At 41.9% G+C, this 17,839-nt stretch overlaps 1 protein-coding gene and 1 long non-coding RNA gene across 2 annotated transcripts in view; both read right to left on the bottom strand.

Annotated features, from left to right (window-relative positions):
• LOC138107046 (uncharacterized) overlaps window positions 1-17,839 on the bottom strand; it is an 80,081-nt gene that overhangs the window by 27,716 nt on the left and 34,526 nt on the right. The window contains exon 3 of the mRNA XM_069008380.1: window positions 13,335-13,935. Within this exon, the coding sequence (XP_068864481.1) occupies window positions 13,335-13,935 (601 nt within the window). The remainder of the gene's footprint in view (window positions 1-13,334; window positions 13,936-17,839) is intronic.
• On the bottom strand, window positions 4,949-11,081 carry LOC138107903 (uncharacterized). The gene is made up of 3 exons (XR_011149760.1): window positions 10,891-11,081; window positions 10,312-10,366; window positions 4,949-6,310 (listed from the first exon to the last, which is right to left on the bottom strand). It is a non-coding gene; the product is annotated as an uncharacterized lncRNA (long non-coding RNA).

Here is a 17,839-nt window from a genome sequence, read left to right on the forward strand (position 1 = left end):
AAATACATGTGCTTTTTCCCAACCCCTCAGTAGAGGACCTCTGCCCTGCTCAGCTGGAAAAGGGAGCGGCGTGCAGCCTTTACTAATGCCTGGGAATACATTGTTAGCCTCGCTGATGGCTGGACCTGGGAATGCAGCTGCCTCACCTATCTCACACTACTGGTGGTGTATTTTCCCCTAACATAGTACTGTTTTCTGGATTATTATGACTTGCACACAAATTGTTGTCACTATTCCATACCACAGGTACGTTTCATAAAGTACTCTAATCATCAAGTGGGACCTCTATGGAACAAATTCTTGTTTCAGCATCTTGCCTTCTCAAGTTCACTCTGACTTTTAAAAAAGATATGCAATGGCTACTATACTAGTAATTCTCTGGAACTTAGAGCGAGGAAATTCAGCTGGGGAAAAGAAGAGTCATGAGAGAAAGAACCATCTATTATTCACAGGAAAGAGTAAATATGTTTGCTGTTCACAGACAAATCCCTGACTGGGATCATGAAGAATCTCCACATCTCTTAATGTATCCACTATCACACATTAAGGGCCACAGCCCTTAATAGAGATGGCTATAGCTCTCCTTCAGCAAAGAGGAGAAGTAGACTTTCAATACTGAAAGCAGTCAAAGAAGACTGCCTGAAGTGTGTGCAGGCTATATAAACAGGAAAGGAAACACAGGCAGGGAGAGGCTGAGTGCCTTTCCCCAGGTCATGTGCCAGAACCTCGACAGAGCCAGAAATAGCACTCTGGCTTCCTGAGCCCCCTCCATCCCACAGCACACCTGGTCTCCCACACAGTTAGCCTGCAGACATCAGTCTCTGCTAGAGACACCGTTTCAGACATCACTGCATCTGGACAATAGAGCAACAGCAGCCTCACAGGAGCAGCATCTTTACTCTTTTCAAGAACTGAAGTATTGGGACAGGACATATTACACAACAATGATGATATTTTAATATTCTTAACTCCAAATCAGTTGTCTATCCTTTCCTGGAGAGCATTTAAAGGATTTGTTCTTCATTGTAAACTCATAGTTTCTCCACCCACGTAAGAGGCTATTTTTAATCACTGGACGGCATCACCACAGAGTCTAGTTATATGTCTGCTAAAAAAAGCTCCCATTTTAAGCACTAATAAACCAAAAATCATAGCACAAGAAGAAATCACTCTACTAGACAAACATCAAACACAATACACGGCATTACTGTTTGCCCTTCCCTGTGATCAGCAGAGATATTTCACCCTGGAAGTCATTCTTAGTTAAGCAACTGAAGTACAGAAATACTCATTCTCCTCATATTCCGTGTGATAACAACTGCATTGTCTGAAATGAATGCTGGGGTCTCAGGCCTATTTACCCACAAGCAAAATTCATCAGTGAGAATGAGAACCGTATTTTTTCTTCTTGGCCCTTTTCTACCAGATGCAGGGCAGTGCTTGGGTTCATCAAACAACTCAGAAAATCAGAGTGCAGGCAGTGGTGTCTCACTCAAGAGCAGTGTCTGCGTCATTCCCACCCAGCAGCGTATGCACTTGGTGCTCTACTTCATACCCCCAGGACTGTCTGGCTGTGTTAATGCAATAAGTAGGTGGTTTGGTTTCAGTTTTCTCATTCCTGCTGTAGCAGAAGGATTTGGGGGAGGGTTTGAATTGTAACCTAGGGAAATTGTATTTAAAATTTGTTCTTGAGCCTCTAGGCTGCTTTCTCTTCCAGAGGGAACGTACCTCAGCTAAACAAAATGACCCCTCCTTCTCTTCCAGGTTTGAGCTAATTACACATCCATATTATTCTGCACCCACAGGTTGCTACCTCTCTTTGCAGTAACAACAGTCATTAGAGAACCAAAAAATGTAACACTTGTGAGTGCACCCTGCCTCAGTGCATGCAGCCATGCATCGCCACCACACCAGTGTTACTGGGATCATGTCCTGCCTCATGCCATCTCGGGCTATTCTGCTTCTGCCCCTGCCTCTACCCTGTACATTCCCACCCTGTGGCTGAAGCAAATCCACCTGTAAAGCCTCCAAGCCCTGGGAGCAGACAGCTATCACCTGCCTCCCATGGCCTTTCAGCTTCTTTGTCCTCAAGGCTTAATTGTCAAAGCTGAGCTCTCCTAGGCACGTAGCAGGAGTGGCACAGCCTAGGCTCCCACCTCCCCAGGAGAGTGGGGCATGGGGAGAGGACAGCGAAGCACAGCTCAGTGCCCAGCTGCAGCCTTGCACCAGGCAAGGGAGAAGGGCACCAGGCATGCTGGGCAGGCTGTGGCCTGGGGAGGAGCAGGGGAAACGCTCCTCTCATCCTATCTCTCTTTTGAGGTGTGTTACTCCCACTTGGCAAAATCTTGCCGTTCTCCTCGAACACCAGGCTAACACTGGGGCTGAAGAAGGAAGGGCCAAATGTTTTGATGATGCACATAGGGCCTGGAGTAAACCCAAGTGAATTAATAACGCTACACCTGGGCACTGAGTGCACACTCCTATTACTCGGAGGCTGCGAGCCAAATGCCATTAACCTCCAAGGCAGATCATTATTAGACCATAACACCCAACCTGTCATGTATCATTGTTTCATTAACACAGTTCTGGAAAGCCTCTAATAAAGTCAGGGAAACTGTTGCCTCAAAATTAGCAGAGATTACAAGATTTTCCACGTGGGTACTGAAGAGAAGAAAAGGAAGTTTATTACAATAATTTTAAGGGCATTAGAGATAACTGTGATAATTTTGCTTCTGATCTGAAGCCCACTGAAGGCAGTAAACAGGCTCCTATCCTTTTCTTCTGAAACGGTGATTTTATTATTATAAATATGATTCTCCCCCACTCATTTCTTAAATTAAATTAGAGGTTGCCCAGCCCAGAAGAAACCTGTAATGCATATGCCAAAATATTTGCATGGCTGACAAGCTCTGTCTTTGACTCTTCATGAAAGGCATATAATTGTGTTTAATGCAATTTATTTGTCATTAAAAAAATAAGCTTTGATCCAAACATCTTTGCAACAGAGATCCAAAGAAACTAAGACTCCAGGTCTATTTTAAAGCAATGTGCATTTAACATTCATTCCTTCCCTTATCTGATTAGGAAATTTATTCCCTAGTAGATTTTAAAAATATAATAACAACAACGAAAGGTTATACTTATGTAAGTTTATTAATGCCTTATAACTTATGCATGATCTAGTTTGCTGTTGGACTATTTATTGTTTTAAGAAGGGTCACTCTCATCCAACTTGCACAAAAAATCTTCACAACAAACATTATTGACCATTCCACCACCAAGTTTTAGATAGCATCTAACCAAGTAGGTTTCCAGTGTTTCAATGGGCCTCCCAATGTCAGCTTACAAAAACCCCATGAAATTTAACTGAGGAAAGAAGAAAAATGAGAGTTTTGAAAAACTTTAATTGAAACACTTTTACTAATTATTTTAATGACAGTGTCAGGTCGTCTGCATTGAAGACCTCTGCAGCATGTGCAGGGCCAGTGTGGTCATGGTACTTCCGTCCACAGGGGAGCTGGTTTAGAGGGGTTTTGTGTGGGTGTTTCTTTTTTTTTTTCCTTTTTTTTGGTTAATCCAGATATGAGAAAAGTAAATGCTCCAAATGCGATCAGTTTAAAAAAAAAAAAGAGAGAAAAGAACTCCAGCAACAACCAAACAAAAAACCATACAAAAAACCAAACCCCAAACAAGACAAAACCAAAAAAACACAAAAAAACAAACCAACCAAACAAAAAAATACAAACAAAAAAAAAAAGGGGGGGGGAGGGGAAGAAAAGAAAAAAAGAAGAAAACCCCTCTGTAATAGAAAAAAACTGAGGTTTTTTTCCTCTGCCAAATGCTTCCAGAAAACTTTCTGTGGGAGTTAGAATATTCATCTCCCAGAATCTGGCCCCTAATGAGAAATTGCAGTGTGCCAAGCCAAGAGGCAAAAGGATAAAAAAAATGGAAGCAAATTCTACATCAATTGTGAAATAATCCAGATCATCTAATTTCCTTCTACATCTGTGAAATATTTATTTGAAAGGAGAAAAGTTACTTAGAAGTCATGAATGCCTAAAGACAAAGAGAACCTTTAAAGATTTCACTTTCAAATTGGTTCTTATCCATATGAAATTTAGTTATTACAGTGTCTAAAAATCACTGACACACACCGTATATGGGCCCATCTTTTGGCAACATCAGTCTCTGCAGCCTGGGTTATTCTGTTTCTGACACTGGCAAATAGCGGATGATGGGGAGGAAAAAGTGAGACTAGTGCAAGTTACTCTGCCAGGATCAGCACAATTCACAGGTCTCCTGTGGGACTCCTTAATCCTGCACTCCTGAATCCATGTGAAGCTCCAGTACCTCCAGCCTCTGCACAACTGCTTAGATGACATTACAAACCACATCCCCTTGCTTTAAATCCCAAACCCACAAAAATTTTTCAGATTCCCTGGATCTCTGATTATAAGCAGCAGCAAGAAAATTCCTTTTCATCTTCTCCTTCCTTGAGGCATCAAAAGACACTTGTCCATCCTTTCTCAGTAGCTTCTTTCCCAAGAAAGGAAGTCCCAAGCCTATCTGCTGTACAGAAGCTGTTTGGTGCCTTTGACAATTACTGTTTCTGTGATCTGAATCTTCTCTAGCTCTGATCTACCTTCCCTGATGTGGATCAGATGCCCTTAGATGTTTTCTGTGCTGTTGGCTTTTGACTATTTATCCCATTTTGTGAAGCCTTAATGCAGGCAACAGTGGAACCAAAGGCCCTTCCAAAGATCAGTAGTGAGGAAAGCTGGGTTTTACACTCATCACTTCTTCAGGATCTGGCAACCAAATAAATGCATTCTTAAAAACAAACTAATACCACACTCCCAAATTCCCTCTGCACCAGAAAAAAAAAAAAATCCAAGAATGCCAGGTTTTCATTCCAAGTCATGTAATTTTTGAGTGACACTGAGTCAGATTTGTTAACCAATTAATTTATTTTTTAAAGAGAAGACAATCCTAGAACAAGCCCAATTATATAAACAGATTACTTAAATCAAATTTCTAATGGTACCGTGCTAGTTTGAATTATTATTATGAAGATCCTTTTAATCCAACCAAACCAACATAGAAATTGTCCTGCTGTAAAGACAAAGCTACTTTAGAGAACCAGCACAGTAGAAAGCTCAGTCCCAGTGAAACTGTCTCTAGAATACACTTGTTAGTTTAACTCTACTTTTAAAAGGACCAAAAATATAATGTCAGGCTCCTGAGTGCAAAAGATCCATTCTGAAAAGTCTGTTTTTCCATGTTTTTTAAGGGAATAAACAGCACATGCCTTTGAGTGTCCCAAGAGGTAAACCTGGGTTTCTGTCAATGGAAGGACAGAATTATCTGCTTCTGCAGACATTTTCCACTCCGTTCCCTAGGTTCACTGAGCTCTTCTATCATGTGTGTAAGGATGTGATGGGGGTGGAAGTGGAAACACCAGAATATGAAATGCATTCCCTCTTGTCCCATAATGACCACTGGCTGGGTCTTGCAGGAGGATGCAGAGCTTGTTACTGCTGTCAGATCCAGCAGTGGTTCAGGAAAAACTCTGCTCATGGAGAAGTAGAGCCCAAGCTGGCAAGTAAATACAGCTTCACTAGAAACACACCAGTAAGCAAAGAGTCCCAGCTCCACAGGGTCTGAATTACAACACAGGGACAGTTTCAAGTCCTTCAGATCTCACCCCTAGTCAAGTGAACACTGAATAAGCCAGGAAGATTTCCTTGTAACTGGAAAGTACAGGTCCAGGCCTTTGGCATGTTTTTTAGGGAATAGTTATAGCTGTGATGACATTTTAAAAAACTGTGGAAGCCCAGCCACAGATGCAGAGATGAAGCATTCATAGCATGCATTCTAATAATTTTTGTTTACACAGCTTAGGAAAAAAAACCCAACTAAAACTAATTCCTCTTCGTGTGGGAATCTGCTCTGGTTTAACTCAAAGGTCATTTTTAAGTCTGTGTGCATTTACAGTGCTAGACAAATATTTGTCAAATATACAGGCTGCTGCTCTCGTTGGAAAGATAAAGGTTATGGGGAGAGGGGGAGCGGAGGGGAGGGGAAAAGACCCAGCCAATGCAGAACATTGAACTGGATGAACCTTAAGGAAAAGCATCCATCTGCCAGCGAGAGACACATTCCTGCTAGCAGAGACTGCCACCTTTTGGGGAACCGCTTCAGAGGCCGAGCAAAGAGGATGCTCGACCTTTCCCATAAATTTCCAAGCTTGGTTCTGCATTTGTGTGAATGTCCGAGTCAAATGGCCTTATCTTCTCAACTTCCAGTAGAACTAAAAAGAGAATATTTACAAGAGGATCACTAAGCTCCGCTAGGTTTTTCCTTTGTTTCTAAAAAAGCAAGGTATATTTTGTTCAGTCTGTTCATCTCTGCTACTAATATTTTTGAATCTCAAAATTACTAATGATTCATACCAGTTGAGCTAGGAAATCTCAATCAAATTTCACGGAAGAGGAAATACCTCAGATCTCCAAATCCCAACTGCTTCCTGAGAATTAGCAGCTGAGAAAATGAGGTATATTCAGATTCATGCTTCATTTGGGGACAGCAAAGGAGGAACTTAGCTAGGACTCTTCTTGGCTGGGAGCAGCCAGCCAGCCTGGATGTGGCTCTCCAATAACCACTGAAAACACTCCTTTTTACCCCAGTGCTGACCCCAGACACACAAACACAGGGGTCATTACAGTAGGTAAGCAAGAAGTAAAATACATCACAGATCAATTGGGTTAAAATGTCATTGACTCTGCTGCTCTTTTAGTGATTGACTTGTTCATGCACAGGGACAGAGCCCACAGGGAGAAAACGTAATACTTTCCACTCTTCACACGTGTTTTTATGGGTGCTTTTGGAGCATGTGTGAAACATCACTGTTAAAGACACTGCCTTAGGATTTTTGGATATGTTTTACATGCAGTCTGACATCAAAAGTGGCCCCTGGGTTGAAAAAAAAAAGTCAATAATGAAAAAAAAAAGCTGTTGTTAAGGAAAATAATCTTACTACATCTTTGAAGTAGAAGCAGAAAATTCAGTAATTTCTGCTGTCCTTCTTGCGTCTCTTGACAGAGAGGCTTTGGGTTTTACTCTCCCTTTTAAAATAAATATCTGCCCAGTCAAATCCTAATTTGACTGAGACCTCAGGAATATTAGGTTCTTGTAAGAGTTCTGACAATACATAGGGAAAGGAAAGATCCTGAACACATCAGAGAAGAACAGACTGCAGCCAGATCTAAGCCACACCATTAGATACCAGGGGCTGTGCAGGAAACGAGGTGTCACATTTTATCTGATAGCACAATCTGTAGCTGTGCCCCACTCAAATCCCTCTCCTGACCTACCTTTTTCTGTTTTTCTAAAAAACAGTCTTTGCACTGACACTGCCTCTCCCTCACTTGCTCTCTCAGCCAGTCTCAAACAGTCTCTCCCTGCAGTCTCAAATCACAGCAGAAATCTTCAGTACAGTCCCTGGGTGGGGGCAGTGATGCCAAGGAGTACATTTCACAGGAGTCTGCCCTCCAACTAAACTACCTTCCAACCCTGTGAAATGCTCTCTTCTATCACCATTCTCCATTCAGAAGAATGAAAGGACATTGCCTTTCAGAAGGTCAAAAGCACCCATGGGATGTCCTTGCACCACGAAAGGGAATAAGGCACAATACTGTCATCTGCTGTGTCTCCCAGAGCAATCTTCCCAGCTGCTACCTTCTTGTCCTCTCCATCCTACTCCTTGTCCTCAAGCTGAAGAGGGTATTGGAGGAAAAAGAACGTTGATTCAACTGTACCAGGCCCAGAATGGCAGTGGAGTGGGAGCTAAAAGACACCCTGCTCTTCCTGTGCTGATGATTTTCCTCTCCAGCAAGAAAGGGAAGGCAAGAGAAAAAGCTTAAATTCTCGTCTCACACGAAGCATGCTGAGAGCTCACTGGTTAGAAGCCACAAGCCCCAGATCTGGAAACAGCAGAAGAACACAAGATATCTCTATATAAATCACTACAAGCTGACCTAGTCTTCAAAATGCAATGAGACGTGTTAAATACTACCAAAAACTGACTGGCTACTTATTTCCATATTCTTTGCTGAAATACCATGGTGGCTACAAGCAACTGAACCCTACATAAATTCAAAGCTCAAGCCAAATTTTGCAGCAGCTATTCTAGATTGTATCCAATCAGAACAGCAGTTGTTCCAATTTTGATCTTAGCCAGGGTTCAGAACAACTGAACTTAAAAAAATTGTTCCACCATAGCTGAAAGTTTAAAGCATCTTAGGAAAGTATGTTCTTAAAACTCCTGCTATTAGAGTGGCTACTTATTCAGCACCTCTGACTTAAGGTTTGATGCCAAAATAATTTTCCACCCCCTACAGGCTCTGGAAGGAACATGCTCCCACCGCCATGGGAGAATGTTCTCAGACATCCATTTGTGGGGGTAAAAGGAAAAAAAATCGGGCATTTTCTTGTCTTAATAGACAGAGAAATTGTTCTTTGCACAGGAAGAACACAGAAGATAACTTATTTCATCCTTGAAAAGCTAATCTGGTCAGAGACAGACATTCAGAATATTCTTTTTTAAGCTGGATATCTTTGAAGGCTGATGTGATTTTGGTGAGCCAACCAGTGTTAATCAATTAATTTCCTTTTTCTCCTGTGAAAAGATAAAGTGTTTTCTCCATTGGGGTTACTGTAGCAAAACCAACAACAGACCCCAATCCAGTGAGCTGAAGAAGGCTGCTGGGAATATGTGACCGCTAAAGGCTTGAGTGAACCTTTGTTCAGCAAAGAAACAGGATCTGGGATAATCCCAAGTTTCCAGCATTTTGTTAAGAAGTACCATATAACATGACCACAGACAAACAAAAAAAAACTAATTTAACCCCTTGAAGTCTGCAACCTGAAGGCAGGTAGGCTCACTCTGAGAAGATGCCCCTGAAAACAACTGAAGTGAAAACAACTGGAGCTGTTGTGGCCTCCTTGAGGTGCCTTCAGCACTGTCTGGATTGCCTCCCTTCTGCAAGCCTGTCTTCTACCCGTTGGTTTACTCTCAATGTCAAGGACATGGTGGTTTGGTTTGGTTGGGAACATGGATCAGAACGTCAAGAATCTCTCCCCTGGCCTCAGGATATCCCATGAAACTGGGCAAAAATCAGGTTTCAGGGGAGTATTGTAGCAAAGTAAAATGGATATGCTCCTAGGCCAGCAGAAGCATTCAAATTTGTTTTCTCCCTAAAACAAATCATAAGCTACTCACCAAAATCTGTCAAGTCAGGCTTTAACAGCAGGATAGCAGAGTGTTCTCAACCATACCAACTTTGTGTCATATTAAATCACCTCAGAAAATTATTTTTTAAAACCTTGACAGATGAATAAAATAAACGTTTTCTGGTTTAGGCACCAGAATGAGAGTGAATGAACAGGTCTAGACTAACTTGTCAATCTAGCTAAATTTAAACAAATATTTCTGCATTATTTTAGCTAAAGAAAACTTTTAGTCCTTATACCTTCTTGTTAACCTGGTCATATTACTAAAAGGATGTTACTTGAAACATTTAAGTAGAATGAAGTTCAAAATCATCAGAGCAAGATTTCCTATGGCATTGACATTCTATGGCATTGAAATTCCTCCCAATAATTCAGCAAGGTTTGATCATCTACATCCCTTTGGCTCCTTGGAACTCTACCCTTGCTAGAATCAAAACAAATGCTTTGAAAGGTTGATTTATTTCTAATCTTCCATCGATTTCCCTTGCTTCTAAAGGAAAAGAAAAAATTAAATAAAAAACCCCAAGACCTAGAAGACAGTTGTCTACCCAGAGCTGAATATAGCAGAAAGTATTTTGAATTATTTCAAAACTTCCTAGAGATTTCTCTGGAAGGAGAACTAAGCCCCTACTCCGGTAGGAAAAAGAAAAAAAAAAAAAAAAAGGAAAAAAAAAAAAAAAAAAGGAGGGTGTAAAAGCAACTGATGGCCTCCAAGAGAGGGCAGTCTCAGACTAAGGATGATTCACAGAGAGCAGTGCTGTTACACCTGTTCTCTACCATATTTTACTGTATGTATCTAAGAAGCTTGATGTTTATATATCACCATCAAAAAATCTTGGGTATAAGTCAAAACGTACAAGTTGGCCTGCTGCAAGTTTCAAAGGGGAGGGAGATATTTCCCTTTTACAGATGCTGTAAGAGAAGGAACAGCACTCCACCCACAGGTTTTGTTCAACAAAAACGGCTTATAAGTACTGCTCATCTTTAAACACACCATCAATTTTATAGAAGCCAACTCACTGTGCTTCCAAGGTCACTGGCAGCAAGGTCATGGTGAGATACAATCACACAGATTCTGCAAGATCAAATACCAGCAGAGCAAAAATGATTAGTTAAAAATTTGCAATTTATGTAACACTTCCCCTCAAAGACAAAGGTTTCTGAGGCTTTTTTGTCTGGTTGGTTTCAAGTCACTAGGAGCTAGCTAGACTGTGCCAGCCCTACTGTCCATTTTTCCTTCTGAGCACAGGCTTGACCACCTAAACAACTGGGGAGAGAAAACTACACCAGACCAGAGCCTTCTCTACTTTTCTTCAAAGCCATAATGTCAGCCCCCAAATACAGTCCAGTATCTTCTTTCTTGCCAGTGAACAGACTGGCTTCAAGAAAGATGCAAACCTTTCCACTAATTTCTACCACTTCAAACACCTCCAAAGCTTTAGACCCCTCCTTTTAATACTGATACTTCCAGCCAAAGCACCAACTGCCTGGTGGTGGTCTCCAGGCCCGGGGGAGACACCACATTTTGGGTGATTACACTCAGAAGATAAAAATATTATTTCCTGGTTGGAAATAACCCAAGTTTTATAAGCCATTTACCTCTACTGACAGCAGTGTTGAAAGGCAGAGCCACCAGCTGACATGCAGGAAGCAGCACCCAGAGCTCTGAGCACCAGGGGTGGTGGTGCTTGTGTTGGAGCCATGCAGAACAGCAGTGCACTGGGGACAGACACAGGCTGCCTTCAGGAGCACTGGAGAAGTGCTTACCAAACTAGGGATGGAGGAACAGCTGTGAGCATGGCACTACTTCAAATTATTTAAGTAACAAGATCCTGATTAATGTCTACGAACATCCTGCTGAAGCCCTTAGTCCAGCTGCACACCATCACAGTTAGCACCTGTGAGATTCATCTGCTCTTGCCCTGCAGGTGGCACAGACAGGTTCACCAGTCAGAGAAACTAGAGTCCTGTGAATTTTGTTCCTTCAACCAGAATCACCCTCATCATCTCAGAGATGCATCTTGTAGTTTTTCTCTATCTCGCTCCCTAACGCATTCACATCTTTGTTCATGCTGGTGACCGACTTCAATGAAGTCCCATCTCATTAATTTCACTAAGATGGTGAAAAAAGTCACACACTCATATGTTTTCTTCAGTAAGGCAGACCTATGTGGTTATCAGGAGTTTCAGACAGCAGTGAAATTTTCAGGTGCAGAATGCAAAAAAAAAAAAAAAAAAAAAAAAAAAAAAAAAAAAAAAAAAAAAAAGCAGGGTGGGAGATATCTTAATGAAAATTGAACTTCTTTAGTGTGATTTCAAGGCTGCATAAGGAAACAAACAAGGACCTATTTTCTTGCTTCTCTCACTGAGATACTAAAAAATCCTCCTAACAAACAAATACTCCTTTGCCGCAACAAACTCCACCTTTGCTGCAACAGAACAGCACCATGGGAAACACCACTTTTATCTAAGGTGGTGCCCAGTGTGCACACCTGGAAAGTTTGGTGTCTGAAATGAGACTTTTACAGCTACAATACACCATTGGCCTCTACAGTGGTAATCCTCTCAAGTGCTTTTACAAGCCAGAGGAGGTAAGGTAGCTACCACTGAGGTTAACAGAATGATTTTCACTGGTTTCAGTGAAAGCTAGCCTCAGTGCTAGTCTGATCATCTACATGGTAAGGTCCTTGGACAAAAGCATCAAGGCAGAATTTTGAAATTCTCTGTGCAGCAATAAAGTAAGAACATATCTCAGGATATCATGGCTTTTAAGAAGCCAAATCCCCATTTCAATAACACACATCCAAAGTTGGGTATTTCAGGTCACTTTAAAGGATCTGACTCCATGAAGTGCTAAGCATGCTTCAAACAACTAGGGAATCCCAGAAGTGCAGAATTAATTACCCTAACCACAGCACTACAGACACCTTATTTTTTAGAGAAAAGCCAAGAACACAAGTGCTTATGCAGACATGGTGCATTTCTGCAGAAAGGTAGTATCTTGCTTTTAAACATGCAACAACATGTCAAAGCCAGCCCTTATACAACCAAGCACACACAAAAGGATAATTCAAAAACCTTGCTGTAATTTAGGTTAAATGGATCTTGGGAAAGAAAATGGAAGGTGACAGAGAGCGCTAGGATTTAAGGTGTGAGGCTCTTTGAAGGAGTCTGAGTCCAGATGAGTCTATGATCAGTGGCATCCCAGGTTCAAACACTTACCCAGTCAGGCCTCAGTTCCCACCACCAAGAGGAAGCCACCTGCATACACAAGCCCGCACTTTTTACATCTTAGTATTGTACTTTGGAGAGTCATCCTCAGGACTGTAATGCAAATGGGAACCTACCTCATTCTGTAAGACCTACAAAGAAGTTTATATAGCTGACGGCATCAGGCAGAACCTAAAATATTTTTCTCCAGCAGCAGCTTATGTTAATCTAAAAAGTAGTCTCAGAAGACCTGAAAGCCTCTTTTCCCCACTCCCCCCAAACCCAGAGTACATCCATTACACCTAGAAGCTGGCTACTTATGGCTACCAACATGTGTTTCACTGGCCTTTAAGCCAGTCCCAAATGGACTTGGAGCAAAAGCATCCAATCGAGACCAACAGCAACTCTTTATTCAACTAGCAGAATTGCACCAAACTCTGCCACGGACAAATTGCTCCATAAAACCAGCGGGGCAGGAGTCCTACCACCTGTCTTTACTGACACCCTCCTTCCTCACCTGTTCCTACCATGCTCTGGGTGACAAGGAGCACACCTGAGCACCCAGGCACTGCTGAGCACCTGGGACACTGCTGCAGCTTGGCAGAAACAGTTTTTTCTCGTCCTATCTCACCTCACTCCTCATAACAGCAACTGGATGTTGCAACTTGCAACTTGCAAATCACTCTTAGCAAATTAGTACAGGTTTTCTATCTGAGCAACACTTCTGGGATTGCATTGGTGAAAATAAGTGAAATTAACATTACACTCTTCAGAACATGAAAATCCACCCACAGCATCCTCCTTCCTCTTACAGAAGAGCTGGAATCACTCACCCTTGCGTAGTGCTGAAGGTCTCCAAAGTTTCTTTGTGCCTCGCTCCCAGGGCCAGCCGGCGCTTTCCCTCCGACGGTCACTCCCGATGCTCTCAGCCAGCCCCTGAGAGTCACAGCCCTGCCTTGCCCTGCCCCGCTCCGCGCTGCCAGGGCGGGGCTCCCGCCGCGCCTGTCGTGGGGCAGTCCGGGAGCACTCGGGGCTCGCTGGCAAAGCACGGGAGCTGCTGGATCGCTGGATGGCTGGGTGGCTGGATCGCTGGATCGCTGGATCGCTGGATCGCTGTGCTGTCCCACCTTCCCGGCTCCTGTGGCTGCGCTTTGCTGGCACGGCGGGAGCCAAGGCTCCGGCTGGCGCACCGGCTGCCGCGCTGGGATTGAGCACTGCGGGCGATCTCCTGGAACGATCTTCCTTTCTGCTGCACTGCCCGTGTCCTCGTCCTCTTTCCTTAGCCTTCCACTGCAGAATTAAAAAAACAGAAAGGTTCTGATCAGGTTTGTTAAGCCTGTGTAGAGGTAGGAGCTCACCTTGGGCTCCAAACGTCCGTCCGAGCTCTGAAGTCACCAATTCACTGTGCAAACTTCTGGCAGCAAACCCTAAAGCCTTCTAAAGCCCCCTCCAGCTTTGAGTTTAGAGACATTTCTGGCTAGAGGGCCCCAGAACGAAGTTGCTAAATTCGAAACAAGTTTCAGTTAACTAGTGAGTCAGTGCCTTCCTTTTGCTTCCAAATTTGCCCTTTGATTTGCTGCAGCCTATGGGAGAATGCCAAATAGAAGATGTGAAATGTAGCCTTGACTGAATTAACAAACTCTTTGTTTTGCCAAGGTCAGTTATTCCCAACTTGGGTACTAATAAATCACAAATCAGCTGCCAAAAATGTGGGAATTATTATTATTATTATTCATTAATTTGGGGCTCTTCATGTGGCTTATGAAATTTTAGGTACAGCCCTGAAGGTTAAAATGCATTTTTTAACTGCTGTGGTTCCCTTGAAATCAAACCAGCTGTAAAATACTGCCCACATTTAGGCTTAAAATAGCTGAAACCACCATTTCCTGTGGTTTCACATGAAACATACACTTGGTGATGAGTGTGCCTACTGTTGTAAAATAAGGGCACATGGTATGGTCAGGCAACTCAGAAGGGGTGTTTGTCAGCCCAGTGAAGGGCAAGAACTGATCACAGCTCAGAAGGGCCTGAAGCAGTTAGGGAGGATCTTGGATTTTTCTGTCCTTTGCTATATTGCTACTTCTCGTGAGTTTATCAGCAATTATTTTCAACAGCTTTTTGAGCTGCAGGTCCCAGAAGCTAGGCAGCTACACAGAAATTGCCACTTAAAAAAAATAATCTAGCTCTCATCATTATGGGAATAACTTTGGAAGTATAGCATAGGTAGCCAGAATTGCTTAGAGAGAACCTATCAGGGAAAGGCTAACCTATTTTGCTCCTTGATTTTATGATTTGGGAATATATTTGAGACTATTTAGTGTTACCTCCTGTGTGCAGTAATTAAAATGCAAGAGATTCATTCTTCCCCTCCCCATAAGTTAGCACTGAATGAGTGTTAAAAATAATGCTTTTGTGCAAACTCTCTATTCTGAAACTTTCAGCAGTCTCACATCTGTGACTGTGAATTTGAATTATATTAGATGCAGATGGATATCATCTCTCCTGTTGATAAAAACCCAGGAGTTACCAGCAATGAAAAGAAGTATTCGAATTTGCTCATGGTGTTATAAATCATATTTCTATACAGGTTGTATACAGGAAATGTCGTCAGATTCAGCAGAAGGACCAGCTTTGCCACCCAATTGTCTGGGTGACATTCTAATGATTTCAGTGCAAGAAGAACACAGATTTGAAAGCAGCTTATTTGCAGGTCTTGCTTTTAAGTAATTAAAAAAATAAAGTCAAATCACTGCCTCCCACAGAAATACTAAAGTGGTGAGGGGGCCTCAAGTGGTTTTCCTGGTCAAAACACAATACAAAGAAAATGAAGACTGAGACAAGGCTTATTTAAATAAAAGACAGTAAGGCATGTATATGAGGATATACAGATGAATTATGCTCTGATCCTAACAATGCTGGAAGGTTGCTAAGATTGTACTTACTTTAACCTGACATACCATATGGTAGATGACTCTACCTTTTCTCAGCTGGAAATATCCTCTACTGAATGACTACAGCTGTATGAAAAGGGTCCAGTCATATTCTCACTAGACAAAATACCTTTTATTTGGGCTGTATTTGATATCTTCCCTTATCAGTATGGAAACCTCAGAAATCACAATACTTCAGCTACAGAGAATGCATGCACTCCCAGTACTTGCTGGTCTGTTGGTGATAGACACCATAACTGCAGAGGGTGGCACAGCAGAGGACAATGCTTCTGTCCCACGGCACAGACAGCCCTGATGCAATGCAAGGTGCCTGCCCAGCGCAAGGGAGTGAACACACAGCAGAATGTTAAATTCTCCTGAGCACCTCTTTTCAGGATAGTAAACTCAGCTCTGAGATCTCTCTGTGATTATTTTTTTAAAGGTAAGCCCAAGTCACTGTGTTAATCTAAGGAGATAAAATAGAACACATTCCAAAATTATTTCTTATTGTGCATAACTTTATTGGATAGATTAATGCCCTTGCATGATGCCAAATATGTTAGTGAGACAGCATGAAGTCAAATGATGTCACTCAGTCACAGTTTTCTTGAGGAAATTAGTTCATTTTCCATAATTAGGCTACTGTGTGTATCATAGCTGAAATCCTCCATGTATAATTGGTGTAGTGAGGAAAAAAAATAATTAAAAAGCTGAAAAAGAAGGGCAAAGAGAGCTGCCTTTTTAAAGAACGTTTTTTCTTATTTTTGTAATAATGCTAAAGCATCTTCAAGGATGTTCTGGAACAGAACAGGGATATCTATGTGCTGACAAAGATGTAGGTTAAGGAAAGGAGTGACTGATAATAAAGTAGGCACATACTGGTAAGGCATACTGGAGCCTACAGCATAGTGGCTAGGGGCTTAATTCTCATTTATGTTCATCATGTTCCTTGCCTAGATATGAATGTAAAAATTGATCACTGAATATGGGCCTGTAGGTGAATCTTCCAAAAATCTCACCTGTCGGCTTTTGAAGAGAGAATTTGTCAAAAATCACTGTGTACTTGTACAGCACTCCCTGTGGAGTTGGCTAGGGGCCACCAGGAAGTTAAGAACAGTGAACCACACTTCTTTAAAATGTAATATAATCGATATCCTTCTGTAGCTCAAACAAGGAAATCTTTCATGGAAATCTACCTTAGGTTTCTTACTGCCTCCAGTATAGTCAGAGCACAACTTGTAGGCTATATCTAGTATATAAATATACTATATATACTATATATAGTATATTATATATACTATATATATCTAGTATATATTAGCTAGAAACCAATCCTATCCTTTTAACTGACTAGAACCAGACTGACATTTCAGCATGTGAACTGAAAGTCAAACCCCTTGTTTCCAGGTTTGTAGTACTTGCTGCAATTCATAGAAGTGGGCATAAGACATAGATTTCATATCTGAGAAAAGATTTGGGTAAATAAGTCAATCAAATTGTTTGTTATTGAGTTTGAGGAAGAGGAGCAGAAGAGAAAGAAAGTAAAGCAAGTTACTATCATGGCTAACTGATGTGCAATGACAGGGTAGGCAGCAGGCAACAGACTCTTCTTCACAACTTTTCCATACAGAAAATGTGAAACCAGCTGTCCCAGTTCAAGGGCCAGGACACAACCATCACAGAGATTCTGCCCTTGGCTGACTTCATGACTGGTGTGTTGCCACAACAAACTAATGCTTCTTGTTGGCAAGGTTATGTTCTGTCACATTTCTGTCTTGACCCTGGGACAGAATCCAGGCTCCTCCAGGGAGACAGAGTTTACCGCCTCTGTCACAGACTGTCCTACTCAGTCACTGTTTTCTCCCTTATAAATATGTTGTGGTGAATATGTATGTTGTGGTGAAGCTTTCTGCCAGAATTTGTGTGCTCCCAGAATGTCCTTGTGCACAAGCAAGTTAGCTTTTTCTGGGAGGCAGGTTTATTGGATCAGATAAAGCAACGTGAAAATGGCTATCCCCATTTCAGTGTTCCTGAATAGTTTCTCATCAAGGTGTTGCACTGAATCTCATAGATAAAATGGAATCTCTGCACTCTTCCCTATTCCCTACAGTAGACGTGCCAGCATTTCAGTTTGCCAGCAATGAACTGGAATTCCTTGCAGAGACTGGTCACAAGTTCACTGTGACTTTGTGATACAGTAAAAGATGTCCCTGTAGTAAGGTAACATGAGGCCTTGAACAATCTTACAAAAGACTTTCTTCTTTGTTATTCAGGCATAGGGAGACAAAGTTCTTCTATTGTTATTACTCTATATAAAGAACCTTCCAGGAAAGGATCTATCAGTTCCAGATTATAACATATAAATAAACACGGGACCTCAGTTGCTTTTTGCCCTGTTCATCTATCAC

The sequence above is a fragment of the Aphelocoma coerulescens genome, chromosome 3, assembly GCF_041296385.1.
Source record: "Aphelocoma coerulescens isolate FSJ_1873_10779 chromosome 3, UR_Acoe_1.0, whole genome shotgun sequence".
Lineage (NCBI taxonomy): Eukaryota > Metazoa > Chordata > Aves > Passeriformes > Corvidae > Aphelocoma > Aphelocoma coerulescens.